The sequence below is a fragment of the Balaenoptera physalus genome (assembly GCF_965194825.1).
Source record: "Balaenoptera physalus genome assembly, chromosome: 12".
In the NCBI taxonomy this organism is placed as follows: domain Eukaryota; kingdom Metazoa; phylum Chordata; class Mammalia; order Artiodactyla; family Balaenopteridae; genus Balaenoptera; species Balaenoptera physalus.
Genome location: NC_138897.1, coordinates 75,512,254 through 75,534,732, shown reverse-complemented (window position 1 = coordinate 75,534,732; position 22,479 = coordinate 75,512,254). Strand labels below are relative to the sequence as shown.

The 22,479-nt window shown below is 37.7% G+C and overlaps 1 protein-coding gene across 1 annotated transcript in view; it reads right to left on the bottom strand.

Annotated features, from left to right (window-relative positions):
- The window catches only part of MTMR3 (myotubularin related protein 3), a 133,123-nt gene that overhangs the window by 46,992 nt on the left and 63,652 nt on the right, over positions 1-22,479 (bottom strand). The window contains 2 exon segments of the mRNA XM_082417321.1: positions 3,667-3,752; positions 14,033-14,085. Of these exon segments, the coding sequence (XP_082273447.1) occupies positions 3,667-3,669 (3 nt within the window). The 5' untranslated portion in view covers positions 3,670-3,752; positions 14,033-14,085.

The following is a 22,479-nucleotide window of genomic DNA, read 5'->3' as shown; positions in this document are numbered from 1 at the left end:
TTGAATTTAGGAAGTTTTTCTCATAAACCAATAGGGGATAGGCAGGAAAAGCTATGAAATATGGGGGGAGGGCTTTTAAAAATTATTACATAAAAGTACACTGTAAACATGCTTTCTCAGCATCACATTAACTTTTTAAACTCACCTAACTATATAAGGCCTAAACTTTTATTCTCTTCAAGATCATTTGACAGATCATTATTTAAGTGATTCCCAGACTAGATTTTTACTGACCTCTAAATAGCATAGAACTGAAATAATATAGCAGGCTTAAAAAAAAAAAAAAAAAACTAGAGAAGCCATTTATCAATTCATTCTTGCTGGCACATTTACTTGGGGGCTAATCCAGGCCAATGTATATAACCAAAGCAGTTACCGAAAACTGAAAATGGAACAAATGATTTTCAGCATAAGAGAATTGAGAATTTGGCAAACAAGATGAGCATAAAGAAATAATATTTCACAGTCAAATAAAATAAATGCTTTTTTAATAAGACTGTCTCCGTTCACGTTACCTGTACAGTTTCTGGACTGATTTTCCCCCTTACATTGGGCTGGCCAAAAAGTTCGTTCGGATTTTTCCACACGCTCTTACAGAAAAATCCGAATGAACTTTATGGCCAACACAATACATAAAAATGCATTTAATCCCCAAGGATTAGGATAAACTCTTCATAGACTTTCCAAGAAGAATGGTAAAAATATTACTTGGCTAAGCATAAGCTGAATCAACTGCCTAATTTATTACAGTTTCTGAGTTTCATATGTAAAAGGGAGGACAAACTTGAGATGGCTGATGGAGGAAGAGCTGGAAGGAGACAAAAGGCAAGGAAGAAAAAGTCTGGGGACTTCCCTGGTGGCACAGTGGCTAAGAATCCGCCTGCCAATGCAGGGGACACGGGTTCAAACCCTGGTCCGGGAAGATCCCACATGCCGCGGAGCAACTAAGCCCGTGCGCCACAACTACTGAGCCTGCGCTCTAGAGGCCCACAAGCCACAACTACTGAGCCCGTGTGCCACAACTACTGAAGCCCGCGTGTCTAGAGCCCATGCTCTGCAACAAGAGAAGCCACCACAATGAAGAGTAGCCCCCGCTCACTGCAACTAGAGAAAGCTCGTGCGCAGCAACAAAGACCCAACACAGCCATAAATAAATAAATAAATGTACTAAAAAAAAAAAAAAGAAAAAAGAAAAAGTCTGTCAAGTGTTAGCCTGATAAGAGGCTTGAAAACAAATTTCTCCTAGGCTAGCTTATTAAGCGGTAGTTTATTAGTAGGAGAATGTATTCCACATGGTCAATTTCCTGCTATTGCTGAGGAACACCAGGCATTGTGGAATCTGGTGGTACTTAATATCCACCAGCGCCATATGGGGTCACCTATAAAATCTTGAAAAGGGATCAGTCACCACAGTTCCAGGCTAATTTCTGCTATTCACTAAACTATGCAGGTAAGAGACTTAAGTCTGTATCTCAGAAGTCAATATTAGAGATAAATATTTAAAGAACATGGCGAGTAGAGGCTGACCAGTGGAAATGCCTATAAACTAAATTTATATACAGCCTTCCAGGATAAAAAAAAAAAACTATACTTAAGAGTGAAATATCTGTAGGAACATTTGACAAATGTAAAAGTTAAAGTGATTGTCAGTCTGTCAATTCATCATTCTTAAGACTGGTATTAAAGGCCATCAAAAATAAATTTCCCTTGATATAATGTTTGTGATCTGTTTCAAAATAATCCAAAGAGGCCGGGGTGAGGGAGTCAGAAGAAACAAGTGTGGCCATGAACTGATGATTATTGCAGCTGGTTGATGCATATATGAGGGTTCATCATACTATTCTCGATTTGCACAGGCTTGAGATTTTCCATAATGAAACATGAGAACATCTTCCTAATGCTTAACCTCCCCAAAAAAACCTCAATCTCATTTAAGAACTTTTAAAAGTATGACGATGTTACTCAAATTAGTATAGAAGTATACACTAAAAAAAGAAAGAAAAACCAGTACTTCTGAATTCTCTATACAAAAAATAAGGATTAAGGACACAGAACCAAAATTCTAAAACAAAATATTAATTAATATTACTTAAATCAATGATTCAACAACTTGCAAAATGATATGTAGCTAGTAAAAAATCATTAGGAATCCAATGAGTCAACAAGGGAAAATGTTTAATTCATTTAGTGAAATAAGCAAAATAATTATGTTTTAATTCCAACTACATAAAATATACATATGGACATAAACTAGTTAGAAAGGAACACAACCATGGGTTTTGGTGGAAGAGTTGTAAATAAGTACTTGTAAAAACTTGTTGTAATGCTACTTTATGACAGATTTTTAAAAAAAGACCCACGGTCATACTGCTCCCCAAATACTGCACACACAAGTATCTCCAGAGCGCACCAGGAAGACTGTCTGCAGGGCACCAGAGACCCCAGCAGCACCAGAATGAGGACCACACCATTGTAGCTATGTGGTACACAATGAAGGACAACCCCTCAGTACAGAACAGAGCTGCTTTCATAAGCCCACCATCTGCTATTCATTAGCATTGGCATACATACCATAAAATATTAGGCAAACACTTTTTCAGTTCATTAAAAACTCGTGAAAACCAATAAAATAAAATATAGTCTAAAGAAAAGCTCATCAGTGTTTGGGTATAGGATACATTAGAAAGTTGTTATGCCCACAAACTAAGAAAAAACTGGCAAAGATTTAAGATGAGAGCAGTTACCTTTGTCGTCATTTTAATATGACACTTCTATACAACTAGTTTTTCTGTTTTGTTTTAGTTTGTTTTTAATTTTGAAAAGCATTTTCCACCCATGTTCCTAATGAAGCTTGAAATTAACATGGCCTTTTCAATTCCTTCTTTGTGCACCAGCATGAGACAGAGTTTGGTTCTAGAAAACATCACCAAGATAGAAGCGGGACAATATTATAGAGGACCATTTCTTTTTTAAGCCTTGGAGCACGGTTTACGTGTTCTCAGGATTGACAGAAATGTGGTTGGCTCATTGCTCCATCATCTCTGCCTGAACTGAGTCCTAAATGGCCCACAAGTCACTGAAATACACTCATTTTAGTCAAAGACGTACGTAGGGAGTGTGCAGAGAGCTACTTCATCTTCTCTGGGATAAAAATAATGCCTTAAAGAGACAGGACAGGGAAGACAGGGAATTGCTTCTATCCAGAAAAGTAAATTCATAAAGAATATGTGTATGACCATATAATTCTCCTATACACAACAAAACACACACATGCGCGCGCGTGTGCGCACACACACACACAAACACACACACAGAGAAAAGCTTTTCACGATACCTTCCTTCCTAGAAAAGGAATAAGAACCCTGAAGTAGTCCAAGAAACATGGGTTTTAGTCTTGACTCCATTTACTATCTGACTGAAAAGAGACAATATCTAACTCACAGGATTAAAGTTAATAGAAGCAAAACTGCTCTAAGACACTACAATATTCTAAAATTATTACTACTAAGTAAACAATAAAAGAAAATAGACAAGAGAGTTCTGGGAAAGAAAAAGTGAAATGATTTCTCACAATAACAAAAATGGGTAACTATGAACTTATTAGTATTCACTTAATTGTCAGGACAGAGTTCAAGTTCAATTTTCTTGTTATTTCTTAGTACTTACCATGACAGGAGGCCCAGATTAGGAGGAGAGATCCCCGTCCTTTCTTTGGTATCTTGGCAAGGCTTTTCTTTCCTTTATGCCTGGATCTTGAAAAAGAAAAAAAAAAAGAAGGACAAAATTGCCAATTCCCACACACACATCCCCCAACCCCATTTGGCCATACCGTAATTAAAGAAACTGCATATACAAGGACCTAAACACCTGACCAGGGGCTTCCCTGGTGGCGCAGTGGTTGAGAATCTGCCTGCTAATGCAGGGGACACGGGTTCGCGCCCTGGTCTGGGAAGATCCCACATGCCGCGGAGCAACTAGGCCCGTGAGCCACAACTACTGAGCCTGCGCGTCTGGAGCCTGTGCTCCGCAACAAGAGAGGCCACGATAGTGAGAGGCCCGCGCACTGCGATGAAGAGTGGCCCCCGCTTGCCGCAACTACAGAAAGCCCTAGCACAGAAACGAAGACCCAACATAGCAATCAATCAATCAATCAATAAATAAATCTTTAAAAAAAAAATTTTTTAAAAAAAGACCTGAACAGAGTCAGCCAAGGAAAAGCTGAATATCACCCAGCCAATCCCCACTAGTCAAATCCAAACTCCTTAACTCCCTTGTGAAAATCCTCCTGGTCGTAAACTATTTGAGCAAAAAAGTAGCAAAGGCTCATGTTCTGAATGTTGATAGCAATACAAAAAATATTACAAACCTTAGATGAAAATAATAAAGCAATAACTAAAACTGACCTGCAAATGCAAAAACAATATTCTTGTAATATTACAGTATGTTTTTGTGGTTATCTGTAAATTCAAAATGGATCTCCCCATCTGTGGGAACCAAACTGGCTTAGTAAAAAAATATGAAAAAACTGCCTTTTGCCCCAATATCCTATGCTCACTGAAAACTCACATAAACTGCACTAATACCTTTACCTGGTTTTCAGAAACAACTATAAGAGTGGGGGAGGAATACCTAACAAGAAACTCAAAGACAGGCTAGTAAGAACACTATCATCTCTAATAAGTAGCTTTTTATTAAAAAAAATAGATACATTTCATGCAAAGCCACCATTTCTAGTTCACTAAACTTCCATGAATATAGGGTATTTTAGGCAGTCTGGCATTCAATATTCAAAGTAAACTCTTTGTGAGCAGTGAAAGTGAGGGAACAGAGGACATCAAAGAAGCAGCAGGGCCCAGAACATGTGGAGCCTTGTGCAGTTATCAACAGAGGAGTGACATGAGGTGACTTAAAGGATGGCTCTGGCTATAGGGTGGGAACAGACTAGATTGTTGGGGGAGCTGAGGGAGCATAGGAGGAAACAGGAAGACCTGTCAGAAGGAAATAATCACCATAAGAAGTAGTGATGGAAATGGTGAGACATTGCTGGATTCTGGATATATTTTGAAATTACCACCCACAGGATTTGAGCTAATTCATTAAATAAAAGAAGTCACACTTTCTGGCTTCAGCATCTAGAAGCAAGGATTTCCCATTTACTGATGAGGGAAAACATCAGAAAATGGATTACCCACTCTGTGCAGAGGTACAGGAGGGAGAACAGGGAATCAAAGGTTCCGTTTTAGACACGTTATATTTGAGATGTCTAACAGATATCCTGTTGAAGACACCAAGTAAAAGCTGAACAAACTAGCTTGGAGATGAAGAAGATGGAAGCTAGAGATAGTAACATAAATGTGGGAGGCATAAGTGTGTGGATGGCATTAAAGCTAGTAAATTCTGGGGCAAGTACAGATGGAGAAACTAAGAGGACCAAGTGGTGGTTTGGGGTACTCCATTGTTCAGAGGCTAGAAGGATGAGGAAGAACCAAGTGGTTTAGTAACAAATCAACTCAGAGTCATCATTCTTACCATTATTCAAACCTAAAACAAGTCTTTGTGATATAACCTAGCTCAAGAACACAGATTGGCATAAAATTCTCATTTATTCATTCATTTCAATAAATATTTATTCAACACCTAATATATCCCAGGCACTGCTCTAGATCTAGGGGAGACAACTGTAACCAAAAAGTCATGGAGCTTAATTTTAATGCCTGGGACTTCCCTGGTGGCGCAGTGGTTGAGAGTCCGCCTGCCACTGCAGGGGACATGGGTTCGATCCCTGGTCTGGGAAGCTCCCACGTGCCTTGGGGCAGCTGGGCCCTTGCGCCACAGCTACTGAGCCCGTGTGCTGCAGCTGCTGAGGCCCATGTGCCTAGAGCCTGCGCTCCGCGGCAAGAGAGACCACCGCAGTGAGAAGCCCGCACACCGCGGCGCGGGGTGGCCCCTGCTCGCCGCGGCTGGAGGGGGCCCGCGCGCAGCAAAGACGACCCAATGCAGCCAAAATAAATAAATAAATAAAAGAATCCGCCTGCCAATGCAGGGGACACGGGTTCGATCCCTAGTCCAGGAAGATCCCACATGCCACGGAGCAACTAAGCCCGTGCGCCACAACCACTGAGTCCACGTGCTGCAACTACTGAAGCCCGCACGCCTAGAGCCTGTGCTCCGCCAACAGGAGAAGCCACCATGATGAGAAGCCTGTGCACCGCAAAAAGAGTAGCGCCGCTCATCTCAACTAGAGAAAGCCTGTGCACAGCAACGAAGACCCAACGCAGCCAAAAATAAATTTAAAAAATGAAATAAAATAAAAATTTTACTGCCTGCCTTCCCCACTAGAAACAAATAAATAGACATGTTTATATTAGGTAGCTGGTAAGTGTTACAAAGAAAATAAAGCAGGGTTTAGGGATAAGGAGTAACAAAGAAGTGCTGTTTTAGATGAGGTGGCAAGGGTATGTAAAGAGGCCACCTGTTGGAATTAATTAAAAAGGAAAGGAGGAAAGGTAAAGAAATTATTCCTGAGGGTATGAACTTATTAGAAAAAAATCTCTTAAAGATCACTTTAAAAAGAAACACCTACTGGATGAATTTTATTTTTAAACTGTCCTAATGTTGTGCAAAAGATATTTGTGTTTTAGAATTAAATGTCTAATGACAGTATCATATATATATTCAAACTGCTATATTTTAAATAACTCAAAAAGAAGTGGGGCTTCCCTGGTGGCGCAGTGGTTGAGAGTCTGCCTGCCAATGCAGGGGACACGGGTTCGAGCCCTGGTCTGGGAAGATCCCACATGCCGCGGAGCAACTAGGCCCGTGAGCCACAACTACTGAGCCTGCGCGTCTGGAGCCTGTGCCCCACAACAAGAGAGGCCACGACAGTGAAAGGCCCGCGCACCGCGATGAAGAGTGGCCCCCACTTGCCGCAACTAAAGAAAGCCCTCGCACAGAAACGAAGACCCAACACAGCCAAAAATAATAAATATAAATAAAATAAAATTAATTAAAAAAAAAAAAAAGAAGTGGATTTGAAGTTTTGCAAAACAGATAACAAAGTGCAACTCCAGTGATGAAGATATTAACATAAAAAAGGTAGTGGAATATGGAGAACTTGAAACCTTCATGCACTGCTGTAGAAAATGGTTTAGCAGTTCCTTTAAAAGTCACCATATGAGTCATTAACTCCATTCCTGGGTATATACCCAAGAGAACTGAAAACATATCCACACAAAAACTTGTGTGTTAATGTTCACAGCAGCATTCTTCATAACAGCCAAGAAGCAGAAACAACCCAAATGTCCATCAAATGATGAAAGAATAAAATGTGGTATATCCACACAATGGAATATTATCCAGCAATAAAAGAAGACTAAAATACTGACGCATGATACAATACGGATGAACTCTGAAAACATAATACTAACTGAAAGAAGCCAGGCACAAAAGACCATATTGTACGATTTCATTTATATGAATTGCCCAGAATTTTAAATCTAGGTAGAGACAGAAAACAGATTAGTGGTGGTTTAGCACAACATACTGAAAACTCCTGAACTGTATGCTTTTAAAGGGTAAGTTTTATGTGATGTGTAGGTGAGGAGTATGAATATAATCAAACTCTTCATGAAATACTAAAAATAATCTTACTGCAAAAATGTTATGGAACTGACCCAGCAGCAATGAGCATTCTAAGCATCTAGACCATGGTATCTAAATACTAATTCTCACTTCAAAAGGAGCCAACAAGGCTCCTGAGAAATAGCCAATTACAGGTCTAGAACAGAAAATGTGTAAGTTGATCCTGGAACATTAAATTGGAAAGCAAGGAAACTATCAAAGACTACTAAGGGTATATCAAAAGGACTCCAGAGCCAATCTAAACAGAATCACTGGTGAAAATGGAATAATTTGAGCAAAAATAATAAGCACCATATATTGAATTTCAATATGTTTAATTATAAGTTCATAATATTTCTCTCTCTCCCTCTCATTGGTCACCACTGGAGGAATGCTAAGTAAGCAACTTCTTATTTTTGAAACTGGTAAATAAAGGCAAAGAATTAGTATTTATCTTGCTTTTCCTATATAAACTGAACCTCTGTACAACCAAGTAGTTGATGGGGGTAGTATTTCACCTAATACACAAACAAGGAAAGACACAAATAAGTATCACCATTTTACAACTGCTAATGAAATATAGGATGAACATAATGATCTAGTCTAGAGAAAGCTATAAAAATATAAAAATAACCCAAATTCTTTAAACTGCAAGACAGAAGAGATCAAAGGAAAACTCAGATTAAAAAAGAGATGTGACATGTCAACCAATTGCAATATATGGACTTTGCTTGGATCCTAATTCAAAGTATGAAAATAATTTGAGACATTTAGGGAAATCTGCCCATATAATATTTGATGTTATTTATTAATTTTCTGTATAACTGACAATGTCACAGTGGTTAGGAGGTTTCTGTGGTTATGGCTTTTTAGAAGTTTCTTTTAGATATACAATTAAAATATGTACACATGAAGTAATATATCATGGAATAGGCAAAATGAGTAGGAGTATATATCTATGAAACAGGATGGGCCCATGAGTTGATAGCTTTTGAAGCCCAATGAAATAAGTAAATGGAGATTAACCTATTTTCTCTACTTTTATACATTTGAAATTTTCACAAAGTTTTTACTTTCCTTTTCTTTTATTTTTTTGATGTGGACCATTCTTAAAGTCTTTATTGAATTTATTACAATATTGCTTCTGTTTTATGTTTTGGTTTTTTGGCCGCGAGGCATGTGGGATCTTAGCTCCCCGACCAGGGATCAAACCCGGGCCCCCTGTACTGGGAGTGCAGAATCTTATTAGCCACTGGACCACCAGGGAAGTCCCTGATGTCTTCCATTTCTACACCAAATAAAGACTGTAAAATGGTGTGCTGCACTTTGGTCAATCAACAATTACCTGAGAACTAACTACGTGTCAAACACTATGACACTGTGCTGGTTCCTGCACTAAGGAGCTCATATCCCAGTGTGGAAGACAGAAACAAATAATTATAATTACAAATTGTGCTCAATGTGATAAAGGAAACAAACAGGATGCTGAGACAGAGACTGAGAGGGTGGGGGTATGGGAGTCCTACTTTAGATAAGGTGGTCAGAAAAGGCCTCTCTGTGCAGCAAGGCCAGTTTCTGGTACAGAAAACAGCATGTGTTCCTGACAAGGAAAAGACTTTGGCATTTCTGAAGGATTAAAAAGAGGAAGCCAGTATAGCTAAAATGTACTGAGCCAGAAAGAAGAGTGGCCCAACTTGAAGATGGAGAAATGTACAAGAGGATAATGTAGATAGTAAGGAGTATAAATTATATTCCAAGTGCAACAGATTATATTCCAAGTGTCAAAAATTCATTGACAGATTTTAAACAGCCGAGTGATATGATTTGATTTTAAAATAATTCTGATTACTGTGTGGTGAATGGATTAGAGAACAAAAAGAATAAAGAGAATCAGGAGACAATTACAGGGAGGAAAATGGTAGCTTGATTTAGAATGGAGGCAGTGCAGATGGAATAAAAGCATAAGGATATAAGTTATTTTAGAGTATAACTGACAGTAATAGGTAAAGGCCTAGATGTGGGGGCTAAGGAAGATTAAAGAATTTATGGTGCAAGAGGGGAGATAAGAAAACAGATAACATAGTTCAAAGTAAGAGGTGCTGCTTTAAACATCTGAGGAAAGGTAAAACTTTCTATAGGAATTCCAAGTTCATAAGAAAAAGCCAAGATCATGGGTACTCTGCAACCAATATGAATCACGAAGCTGCTGGAGGTCCTTGTAATATTAATATTACAAAGAGCAGATATAGCCAATCATTAAAAAGTAGTCAACAACTGACTCACAAAACTTGGGTTCCAGAATGGTAATTATACTATCACCAAAAGGAAGAAATTGAGTCATTACTGTTAGCCTAAGAGAAGTAGTTTAACACTTCTTAATTTTTTAGTTGTAATAGTAATGCATGTTCCTTCTAAGAAAATTTAAAATACAGGTGTAAAAAGCAAGCAACTGTCCCCAGATACTGCTTGTGGGAGTGTAAAATGGTTCAGCCTCCTTGGAAAACAGCCTAGCAGTTCCTCAAACAATTAAACATAGAGCTAGCTACCACCTGACCCAGCAATTCCACTCCTAAAGAGAGTGGAATTTTGTCTGAGAGACAAAAACACATCTACAGAAAAACTCGTATACACATGTTTATAGCAGCATTATTCAAGACAGTCAAAAGACAGAAACAACCCAAATGTCCACTGACGGATGAATGGATAAACAAAATGTTGTATATCCCAAAATGGAGTATTAATCAGCCAATTAAAAGGAACGAAGTACTGATACATGCTTCAATATAGATGAACCTTGAATACATTATACCAAGTAAAAGAAGCCGGTCACAAAAGTCCACATATCATACTTCACAGAAATGGAACAGGGAAATTAATAGAGATAGGAAGTGCATTAGTAGCTACTTAGATCTGGGGGAGGTGGAAGGTAAGGGGGGTGATAGCTAAAGGGTATGGAGAGCTTCTTTCTGAAGTAATAAAATGTTCTAAAATTGACTGCAGTGATGGTTGCACAGCACAATGAATATACTGAGCCACTGAACTGTATACGTTAATGGGTCAAATGTACAGTATAATATATGAATTATATCTCAAATCTGTTATTTTTTAAGTAAATAAGTAGAACTTCCCTTCTCATTCTTTGCTGCCCTTTGCTTCAATTACACGTAATTACAACTACTGTTAATATTTTATAATTCTGTCCAGGACACTTCTTTATTTATATACAAAGACATACATAATCTACCCCCGAAAAATGAGGGGGGAGGATCATACTGTATTCATTGTTCTGCACATTTTCCCTCAATGCACCAAATCCTTCCTGTGTCACTACATACTTTCAACATGGCAGTTCAGTACTCCATTATATTCCGATACACCATAACCTAACAATTCATCAATTACTGAGATATTTAGGTTATTTTCACTTTTCTATTACAATCAAAATAGCCACAATAACCATCCTTGCCCATATCTCTGCACAAGTCACTATTTCTGCAGCCCTGATTCTTAAAAATAAATTTACTAGGTGAAAAGATACACACTTGGTGGGGGGGATCATTATTGCCAAAGACTACACATACTAATTCCATTTATGAAACTATAATTCACTAACTCATAGTTATCAACTTGGTAGAAGTTCTAATGTTCTGTAATTTGAAAGGTTAAAATAAAAATACGCATAAGCATTATTTGTATTAATCCAGAAACATGTCTGTACATGTACAGAAAAATGATGTAATGATTGTTAACAATGGTTACCACTCTAAGGAAGAAAGTGGGAATAGGGATTTTGTTTTTATACTTTTAGAATTACTTTACCCTTGTAATTAGGAAAATAAACTTTTCTACAAAGACATTTTTAAAAAGGAAATTCAAAATAATATTGCATAAAAGCTTTTCACTTGACCTAAGACAGAGTGTGAAGATAAAGCCATCAAAAAAAATAATCAGGGATGTAAAGCAATGGTTCTGAGGGCAGAAGAGACAGGAGTCCTGAGTCTGCCATTCACTAAACTCTATGACCTTTGGGACCTTTAAGGCAAGTCATGCTACTTCTTTACCCCTTACTACTTCAATATATACTTTATAAGAACAAAAATAATCTCTTATATAACCACAGAACTAGTTTTCAAATTCAGGAAACTTGACACTGATATAGTACTTTAATCTACTTTTTATATTCCAATTTGGTCAACCAATTGCATCCTTTACAGAGACTTCCCCCCCCCCCCCATAAAAGGATCCAGTCTAGGATCACATTGGATCTAGTTGTCATCTCTCTTTAGTCTTTTAATTTGGAACCCACATTATATTAATTCCAATAATATGTTTCCTGGTATCAAAATTAATTTAATAATCTAACATCAGGCTTCCCTGGTGGCGCAGTGGTTAAGAATCCGCCTGCCAATGCAAGGGACACGGGTTTGAGCCCTGGTCCGGGAAGATCCCACATGCTGCGGAGCAACTAAGCCCGTGCGCCACAACTACTGAGCCCAGGCGCCTAGAGCAACAAGAGAAGCCACCGCAATGAGAAGCCTGCACACTGCAACGAAGAGTAGCCCCCGCCTAACAGAACTAAAGAAAGCCTGTGCACAGCAACGAAGACCCACCCAACGCAGCCAAAAATAAATAAATAAATATTTTTTAAAAATTAAAAAAATAAAAATTAAACACTGAAGAGTCAAGTAATACCTTAGGATTACATTTCTTCTCCAAAGGTCTAATATGCACCCTGCTAGGCCAAATGAAGGGTAAAATTCTTATTTGAAGCAAAGTCAAATGATTTCTCTTTTCTTAATGTATGTATGAGAATTTGACAGTTCGGATCTGCAGGCTTCACTGGTCTCCAGTGTCAGTCTCAGAATGTGACTTCTGAGAAATCTTTACCGAAGTAAGACATTTATCTTCCTACTTAACATGGAATCTCATTCTTTCAGGCACCTGTTAACAAGAAATTACTCAATTCCCTAATCAGTAACTAAAACTCACACTTGCCAACAATAACTCAGCCAAGTGAGATACTGAGCAACTTGGACTACAAGGACACATTATATGTACTATATAAATCCTTCCTATATAGAATGGAAATAAACAGTATCCTGAATCAACAAGATGATAACTAATCTCTACTAGAACAAAAGAATCTAATTCTTCTCTACTAGAACAAAAGAATCTAATTCTTCTCCCTTATTCTTAACCAAACACACACAACAAAAACAAAAATCCTAATTATAATGAAATTATACTGAGAAGACACTAGTATCCCAGGACTCAGGGAACGTTTGCGTGATCTGAAAATTGAAACATGAAGATAGTTCTTGCCTTCAAGATGTTCACAATCCTGTGGGGTGACAAACATAACTAATAAGGCAGAGTGTGATAAGAGATGTAGAAATAGAATTCCATGGGGATGCAAAAGACAGAGAAATGGATTCTGAACTGGGCACTCAAGTAAGGCTTTGTGGAACACTCGCACTTTTAATGGCTGAACCAGACAGATTTTGAGACAAAGGGGGGACAGGAACAGCACAAGCAAAGAATGAGACCCAAAAAAAGGCAAGATATTGGACAGTATTTGAGGGACAGTAAGTAGGTCAGGGTGGCTACAGCAAAAGATGTTCTAGATGCATGGGGGAAATGAGTGCCTAGTTGCAGTAGATGTGCTTAAAGCTCACTTATAAAGAGCCTAAAATGCCATGCTAAGGAGCTTGATCCTTAATCTGGAGGCAATGCCAAGCTAAAGATTCTGGAACAAGGGAATGATTTGGATCCAGAAACTTAAAACCAAAACAGCAACTTCTCTTTTCAATAAAGTTAGATAATAATTTCCTCCATTAGACAGATGGCAGAAAAAAGAGGCAGTAATAAAGACTTAGGTAATAACAGATCCACACAGGTCTATGAAAAAAAGGACAGGACAGGGATTAACATCCACACTGGGGACAGGACTAACAAATTTTTTAGAGTTATTTTCTAGTTGAACGTCACATTAGTACCACTAACGCTAGTAATGAGGCCTTGATTTTCACACAGATTTAACAATTTAAGAAAATTCAAAATAAGAATCAAGTTTCAATTTAAAAGAACATCATGTTAATAACTATTTTAAACAAAAGATTAGGGCCACAACTCATTTAATCTCAACTTAAATACAAGTTTCTAGGCACAGTATATTATACTATGGCACAATTATATATGGGAAAAGTAATCTGGCTTGAGTCCTAATGGGAAAAAAAAAACAACAAACCACCAAATATTGAGATTTAACATTAAAGTGAACATACAATGGTTCACCTAAATAATTATGTCCACAGACAAAACAGGCCCCGAAAATTCATCTGTAAATTACCTTTTGCTGCCTCAGAACAGCAGAGAGTATAGTAGGGGGCAGGAGGTAGTGGGACAAACTTACCAAATGAAGTTTGTCCCAACAACTTTTTCTACCCGAACGTTTCACAAGAAAATCTGCAAAAGAAAAAAACAGTAGTTTTACAATGACAAATATCCTAAGTATCAAGTTAAGCCACTTAGATCTCCCACAACTTTTCTCTACAAGTTGGAATGCCATGACAATACATTATTTTTTAAATTGTTACAATGTGAACTATTTAGTCAACCACAGGTTTTAGAATGTTTAATTGTGCAAAATGGGCCAAGTCCGGCCTTAGCATGCTTTTAGAAACTACAGAACTGCACAGATAGAACTTTCCAAGAACCTATAAATACTCCTCTTTAAGAGTTTTTCTCTATCAATCTAGCACCATTTCTGATGGCTTCTCTGGTAAACCTTTGCCACTAAAGGAACAAGTACTTTAAAAAACTAAGAAGATCACAGGAGACCTAGGTTTGGACTTGGTAGTTTAATTTGTACACATAATTGGCTTCTATCAAGGGGTCTTTTTTGTGTAAGAAAAAAATCAGAGAGGCAGGAGTACAGTCTAAACACAAAGAATTCTTGTCACCACTAGGCAACAATCTGACCTTTAGAGATAAAAGACCTAATCAACCTGATTCCTTTGTAAAGACTTCTCTCAGTATTTGCAGGCAACTCATCCTTTTGAGCTGTTTATGTGACATAAAGTCACATATATGAACAGGACTGTACAAAATATCAAAGTCCTAAAATTAAAGAGTCAGTCAACATATCACATTATTGCCATAACCTCTGGAACCATTTTTTAAACAAGTAAGAACCATATAAGAGGAGGCTAAATATGTAATAATAAAGTGTTTTAACCACTTTACAAGTAGTACTTTTGTCTCCCAGTAACTTTTAATTTAAATTTTGTAAAATTTAATTTTAGTTTAATACAGGCTGGGCTGTATTGACCACATGCTGTATGGGAAAGGAACTAAGGCTATTCATAACTTGCAACTTCAGATAAATCGTATTAGTATCAAGATTGGGCCTGTTAAGTTGTTTAAGGCGGTACAACACAGTACAGCAGGAAAGTTCAGGGGTTTTAAATCTGTAGGAACTTTTCTTTCTAGAGTCTAATTTTTGCTGAGTATTTGAAAACTGAAATACAAGTTACAAATTTTTTTCATTTTTCCTTTATACTACAGTAAGGTTACTGTTGATTTTTTTAAAACTACGTCTGTAGGTACATTATATCATCTATGAATTTTATTTAGGATAATAAGAAAACAGTTGTTAAAAAGAACAGATACTGGGTCTCTTTGTCCTTAGCTGTTAAAAAAAGAACCAGATAAAACAATATATATGAAGGCACATTCCACTTAAGTATTAAATGCAAAAAATGATGAGACATAGTTCACTGTAACCCAAGAAGTATCAGAGTACTACAAGGTTAACTGTCCAATGACATGCAAGTACTCAGAGTTCAGAGGAGAGACAACCCAGGCGAAACTTCACAGGAGGTGGAGAACTTCAACTTGAGTCTTACAGATTAGGTGGAATTTAAATAAAGAGAAAGGGAATGGAAGCCAAGTAAGGATGGCTGTTAATACCACAGTGGGAAGAAAGCACATTTTTGAGAAATAAAGAATAGGTTAGAATACCAATCATGTTCAGGAAAATAAGACTAAAAAGATAGGACACACTGTGGGCCTTGAATGCCAGGCTAAGGAATCTAGATTTCATTCGATGGCACTAAACCAAAAGCTTTATGAGCAGGAGAATAACAACATGAAAATGGTGGTATTAAAAAGCAGCAAGTAGGATGGTTTGGAGGGGAAAAGTCACTTAGGATGTTCCTAGACTAGTAGTGCAGATATAAACTGCTAAGGGCCCAATGTCTCAACCACAGTAAAAATGCAGAAGAAGACACCAAAATGAGTGAAAGCATTAATTGCCTGAGCTTGGTAGTTGATTAGGAATGGAAAAAAGAGGGCAGAGCAAGTTGTCAAAGATAACTGCAAAATTCTAAGGCCTGTGGTGAGTAGAAAAACAACGGTATTGTTAAGAAATGAAGGGTAGATTCCAAGGAAGCAACACCAGATATGATACACTGACTTTAAAAGTGGCCTCCCAAGTAGATGTCTGTCCAGCCAGTAATTAGGGGTGAAATGGGATTAAATTCAAGAGACAGGTTAAGTCTAGGGGTAAGAATGAATTGATGGTGTTACATTTACTTCAAAGAAATCACTACCTCTACTACAAGGATCATCTGACATGTTTTAGAAATTACTTGGTAATTTATTCTGTCAAAGATATAAGTCTATTAATACAAAAGTGTTTGTGTATAGTTTCCACAGGTGTAAAGCTCCAAGACATAGACCAAACAACAGGAAGATTCAACAAAAAGGTTCAGGCAGGTCTGCTTCAATGCCAGCAATGACTCCTCTTAACCACAACCAAACATCTACTTAGCTGGAAACAAGTATGCCATTGTGAAACACTGCCAACAAAATTTTAAAAACTGCCCATGCCTCTTATGACTATTTGCCAGATAAAGGCCATGTAGAAGTAAGTCTGAAAGAAGCTCTTTGGTGCCACAAGCTACCTTCTCATGAAGCCAGATGATATCCTGTGATACCAGTCATGTACACCTCAGAGTAGGAACAGTTGTTTGGGTGACCTTGAACGGTCATATATTTGAAGAGGTAGAATGTAAAGTGGTTACGTTAAATCTAAGCAATTACCTAAAGTGTCTAATAACATGGGATTCTTAAACACATAAAGCACTAATGAACAGCCAGCCAGGGCAGCAGTGTGGGGCAAGGGTTAACTATGGTCACCCTTAAGTTCCATCTGGGGACTAGTGTTAAAAGAAAAAAAAAAAGAATTTGCAGTTATCTGAAAAAGGTAAATTTTTTTACAATCATGTATTATACTATGGATAGAATTTTATCTATTTCAAGAGGAAACCCTAAAGAGAATAAAAACATACTTGATTATTAAATACTAAAATACTAGATATTACTGTGCAGCTGCAAAGTACAGTCAATGTCTTTCTGGAAGACAATGAGATACTGATTAAGAGGAAGGGCATGGAGGCCCTGAGAAGGCTAATAAGGAATGGACACCTACATGGAATAGTTTGTTATCATGTATATGCCACCTACTAGATCAGCTTCAACAAAGAGGCACACCAATTTGGGCCATTTATATAATAAGTGAATCCAAACTACAAAAGCTAATTAGGTCAAACCAAATTCACAAGGAAAAACTTAAGAGACTCAGGCCAGGCCTCCTAAAATGTGGGGGGGGGGGGGCGGGGGGGGGCGGGGGGGAGCAGGGGGAGGAAGGGTGGCTAAAGCAGCACTTTTTTGCCTAGGGTACATTTTAACTTCAAAAGAACAATGAAGGTTTTTTTTTTTTTTTTTAACATCTTTATTGGAGTATAATTGCTTTACAATGGTGTGTTAGTTTCTGCTTTATAACAAAGTGAATCAGCTATACATATACATATATCCCCATATCTCCTCCCTCTTGTGTCTCCCTCCCACACTCCCTATCCCACCCCATGAAGTATTTTTTTACAGCCCTGTCTCACTTTCAAATGCAGGAATGATTGAGGGTTCAAAACTTTAAGAAGGCAACCCTGAGTAATTTTAAAGGAATCTTTTATGTTCACTGTATGTGAAAGAAATGGCTTTTCTTGCACATGCACTGCATAGTAAGAAACACTGACAGCAAAACTTGAGTGTGGAGGTCATAAAGTAATTCAGAGATGTTAAATTTTAAGAAGTGACTTTACAACTGCTACTACTTTGGGCAAGTTTTTCAGCTTCTTAGTGTTTCCCTCATTTATACCCAGTAACTTTTCGGATATCTGATGGATGATGTGACCTTCCCAAACTAGGATTCTATGGCATGTTGGGGAGACTATTCCATGGTGGGGAGATGATTTAATTACCAGTATTACCCAAAACCCAAGCATTTAGCAACTGAGTAAAACTACTGTGGTTTGGTCTTACTCCTTGTACAGGAGCCCAAACCTCAAGTTTTCTAAACTTTTGCTGCTGGAGCCAACTATAAATGAAAATAAAAACCAAGAGACAGTTCAAAAAGTATGGCTGTAGAGCTGATTCACTTTGTTATAAAGCAGAAACACACCATTGTAAAGCAATTATACTCCAATAAAGATGTTAAAAAATAAAATAAAATAAAAAGTATGGCTGAATGCTCTCAGTTGGACTTTCCCCCCCTACTTACTAGGACCATGTTTCAAAAAAAAAAAGTAAAAAGAAACTAAATACAAAATTGAGTCAGTGTCCTGGAAAACTCACTGAGTTTTCTAAACAAGGTAATTTATTAAAAAAAAAAAACTTTTAAAAAGATGCCACATGTCTTTTCTACCTCTTTTGAAAACACTAAGTAAGGTCTGTGTGTTTTCAGGGATCCAGACGCAAATTCATGGTCAGAGTACTGCATTCCTCTGCCAGCTGTAGGACACAGATAAGCAGCTAAAATATTATCATTTCCTAAGCAAAAAACAACCATCTTCTTGAAAAACAAAAATCCAGTAAGTTGTCAGAAACGGTCAGATGAACTCCATGTTATAATCAAATTTCTGTATCAAAGAGCCTTTTGCTAGCAGTAAGTCTCTTGAACCAGCAACATTAATGATAATGTTCACTCTAACAAGTAAAATTCTGTTTCAATAGATAATGACCAAAGATCAATCTTGAATAATTCTGTGACTACATTAGTGGTACAGAGCGTGGTTCATTCTATGAGGAGTTTGTTTTGTTTTGTTTTGTTTTAATGTGGGAGAAGTTCTGAATACATTCCTCAAAGGAGTATCTGCAATAGACAGAATTTCAAACAGTTGGTTAGTGATCAATACTTAAGATCATTTGTCTTCATGTAAGTGGCTGAAATACTGACAGCTGCTTTTCCAAATGGGACCCAAGAATGTGAGAAGTCAAAAGCAAAGAAACTGTGCTCTAGCATTTTTAGACATTAAGATCTGACTGTATTTCAGATACACCTTTTTCCTTTTCACATCTCACGTGGGCAAAAGGAAGCCCTGACCATGTTCTCAGAAAAGATCAGCTGTGATCAAACCAACTTTATCAAATTTGATTTGTACCTTTTAAAATCACTTATTTTACAAGTGTTTCCCTTTTAAACTTAATCCTTATACAAAAGGGGGGCGGGGGAGCATAAATCATACATGATGTCTTGGTGAAGACATTTTCTGGTGGTGACCAGAAAAGATTAAAACCAAAGATATAATACAATCTGCTAAAAAGGGTAAAAATAATTTCAAAAAAGGTTTTTTTAATGTTTTGACTTGCTCTTTACGATCACTTCTATAAAGAAAACATTCACGGGACTTCCCTGCTGGAGCAGTGGACAAGACTCCGTGCTCCCAAAGCAAGGGGCCTGGGTTCAATCCCTGGTCAGGGAACTAGATCCCACATGCATGGCACAACAAAGAGTTCACATGCCCCAACTAAGGAGCCCATGTGCTGCAACTAAGGAGCCAGCAAGCCGCAACTAAGACCTGGTGCAACCAAATAAATAAATACTATTTTTTTTTAAAAAAAAGAAAACATTCACTTCATACTACTAACTCAGATATATTAAATCATTAATAGGATTATAAGGAATTTCTATGAGTAATTTGCAACGTTATTTTCTGACTCTATATCCTCCATGAAAAGTCACAAGGCAGGTATCATTTTACTACTGAAATTAAGGATTTTAAATCTGATTTTATAAGGCAGCATTTAGATTCACCATGGTAAATGAAGAAATGTTCCCTATCTCCTAAGAAAAAAAACTCTAACAGAAACCAAATACTTAAGTCTCGGTTATCGAGACAGAAAATCCAGGCATTCAAAGCACTAGAAATTAACTAAATTAAAAGCCAAGCAGCATCATTTCATCTAAGTGCCAGGGGTAGTTCAATATTTATAACTGCTATGGAAAGATCAGAAAGACTAGCCCCAGTGTTGGAAAAATGTTTCCTGACTTTTGTTTCTTTGACTAATTCCAAGGTCTACTGTTGGGAAATTAAGAGAAGGCAAATTTTTGCATGCTCATTAATGTCCTGCCACTTGTTCTCAGTTAACCTCTGATGAAGAGGAAAGAAGTAGTTTTGTTTCCCCCTCCTTTCTCCCCTACACTGTCCTAAATCAAAATTCTCATGGGCAATGCATAGGTCAAATGTTCTATTTTTAAAAAAAGAAAGATTCCTAATCAGAAAGTGCATACCTCTTCATGGAAACTTAAATTTTCCTAATTATAATCCTGTAATGACTTCTGCCCCTCTTAAAATATCATGATTATCTCAACATAAGACTGCAAACTCTGTCCATGCCTCCTACTGTTCAAAGAATAAAATTATAACTGCATTTTCTTGGACAAAACACTTAAATGACCAATCCCTATGAAGATGAGCAGTTTTACAATAGGTTCTCAAAAGGTTTTTTTTAATAAGGCTTAAATTATGAGCTCCTATTTCTTATGTACTCAGAAAAAGAAATCAGTGAGGTAGCAAAGACAAAAAAACTTATTTTTGTTAAAGACAACTAAAAAATTATGCAGAATTCAATATACCACTGTCATTTTGAAATCTGCAAATTTACAGTTTATTCTAATATGCTTTGCTTCTGCACCCTGCCCTAGAGGGGCAAAAACAGACTCTCCAAACCCCACCCTTTTTACACCAACTCTCCGCCCTCACTGCTGGAAAAGAGGTTTCTTTTCTAGAAAGACGAGCAACTTAGTTTGAAGGTCTACTTACCATAGGAAGTCAAGAGTATGCCCATGTATAAATGACATGGTTTTCCTATTATGCCTAGGTACTTGGGATATTCAACACCAATTCTAGGAAAAATTTGGAATTAAACTACACTCAAAAAATAGCTATCAGTATTCCAAACCTAGCTAATCTGCATACTGCTTATCAGTTTATTAATAATATATAGGAATGTTAATGTTTCTCTCCCCATCTGTAAACAGATTCTTCAGAAAAATTCTGGTTCACTCCACTTAGTTTTATGCAGAGTAACTGGCATCAAAATGGACAAGGAGGGCTTCCCCGGTGGCGCAGTGGTTGAGAGTCTGCCTGCCAATGCAAGGGACACGGGTTTGAGCCCTGGTCTGGGAAGATCCCAAGTGCCGCAGAGTGACTGGGCCCGTGGGCCACAATTGCTGAGCCTGCGTGTCTGGAGCCTGTGCTCTGCAACAGGAGAGGCCGCGATGGTGAGAGGCCCGCGCACCGCGATGAAGAGCGGCCCCCGCTTGCCACAACTGGAGAGGGCCCTCGCACAGAAGCGAAGACCCAACACAGCCATAAATAAATAAGTAAGTAAATAAAATTTAAAAAAAAAAAATGGACAAGGACCAGAAAGCTGAATGAAAATGCAAATCCATCCTTTAAGCATAAAATTTAACAATGAAGAGAAGAAACGGATTTCAATTTTTAACTGCTGTCATCTCAATTATAAACTGTCCAACTCCAACTAGCCAATAGATACATTCAGAAAAGAGAAACAAAATTCCAATAGTAGAGGCTATATGTGCAACAAAAAGAATCCACTCTTCCTGCTGGCCTAGTTAAAATTTATATTCTGGCAATTAGGTAGGGAGCTACTCATACTTTTGAAAGCAAGCCAATAAAAACCCAATAACCTCCTCAATTCTCCTCAATTATTAAATAGCCAAAAGACCAGAAATCATCTTGACCCGAACACCATCTTCTTAAGAATCCTTTTAAGACCAATACAATTCAACAGATCCCCAGAAAAAGACCCACACTTTTAAACTAGTAATATTTATCTCATGTAAACAGAGGGAAACATGTAACTGCCATCAAAATATACACAGGAAGAAAAAATTTTCAGCTTAAAGTCAAAAAGTAGAATTCACGAACATGCTTTACTTAAGGAGGGCAAAAGTCCTAAGCTAATAAGTAATAAAGCTGTCTTATTAAGTAAAGAGGGTTCTCCTTTGTCCTTAAATAACTGCACTTAAATTAACCACTCTGAAAACCTCAAGACAAGTCATAGGTTCAAACTGAAGACAAAAACCAAATCTTGAATTTTAAAAATTCTTAAGCTATCAATTTGCTTAATCCATTAATCAGAAAAGGAAGGGGGCGGGAGCTTTTTTAAAAAACATGCTGGCTAAATTACTTATATTCATAGTAAGCACATTAAAATATAGGTAAGGGACTTCCCTGGTGGCACAGTGGTTAAGAATCTGCCTACCAATTCAGGGAACACGGGTTCTAGCCCTGGTCCGGGAAGATCCCACCTGCCGCGGAGCAACTAAGCCCACGCGCCACAACTACTGAGCCTGCGCTCTAGAGCCCGTGCTCCGCAACAAGAGACGCCACCGCAATGAGAAGCCCGCGCACCACAACAAAGAGTAGCCCCCGCTCGCCGCAACTAGAGAAAAGCCCACATGCAGCAACAAAGTCCCAACACAGCTAAATA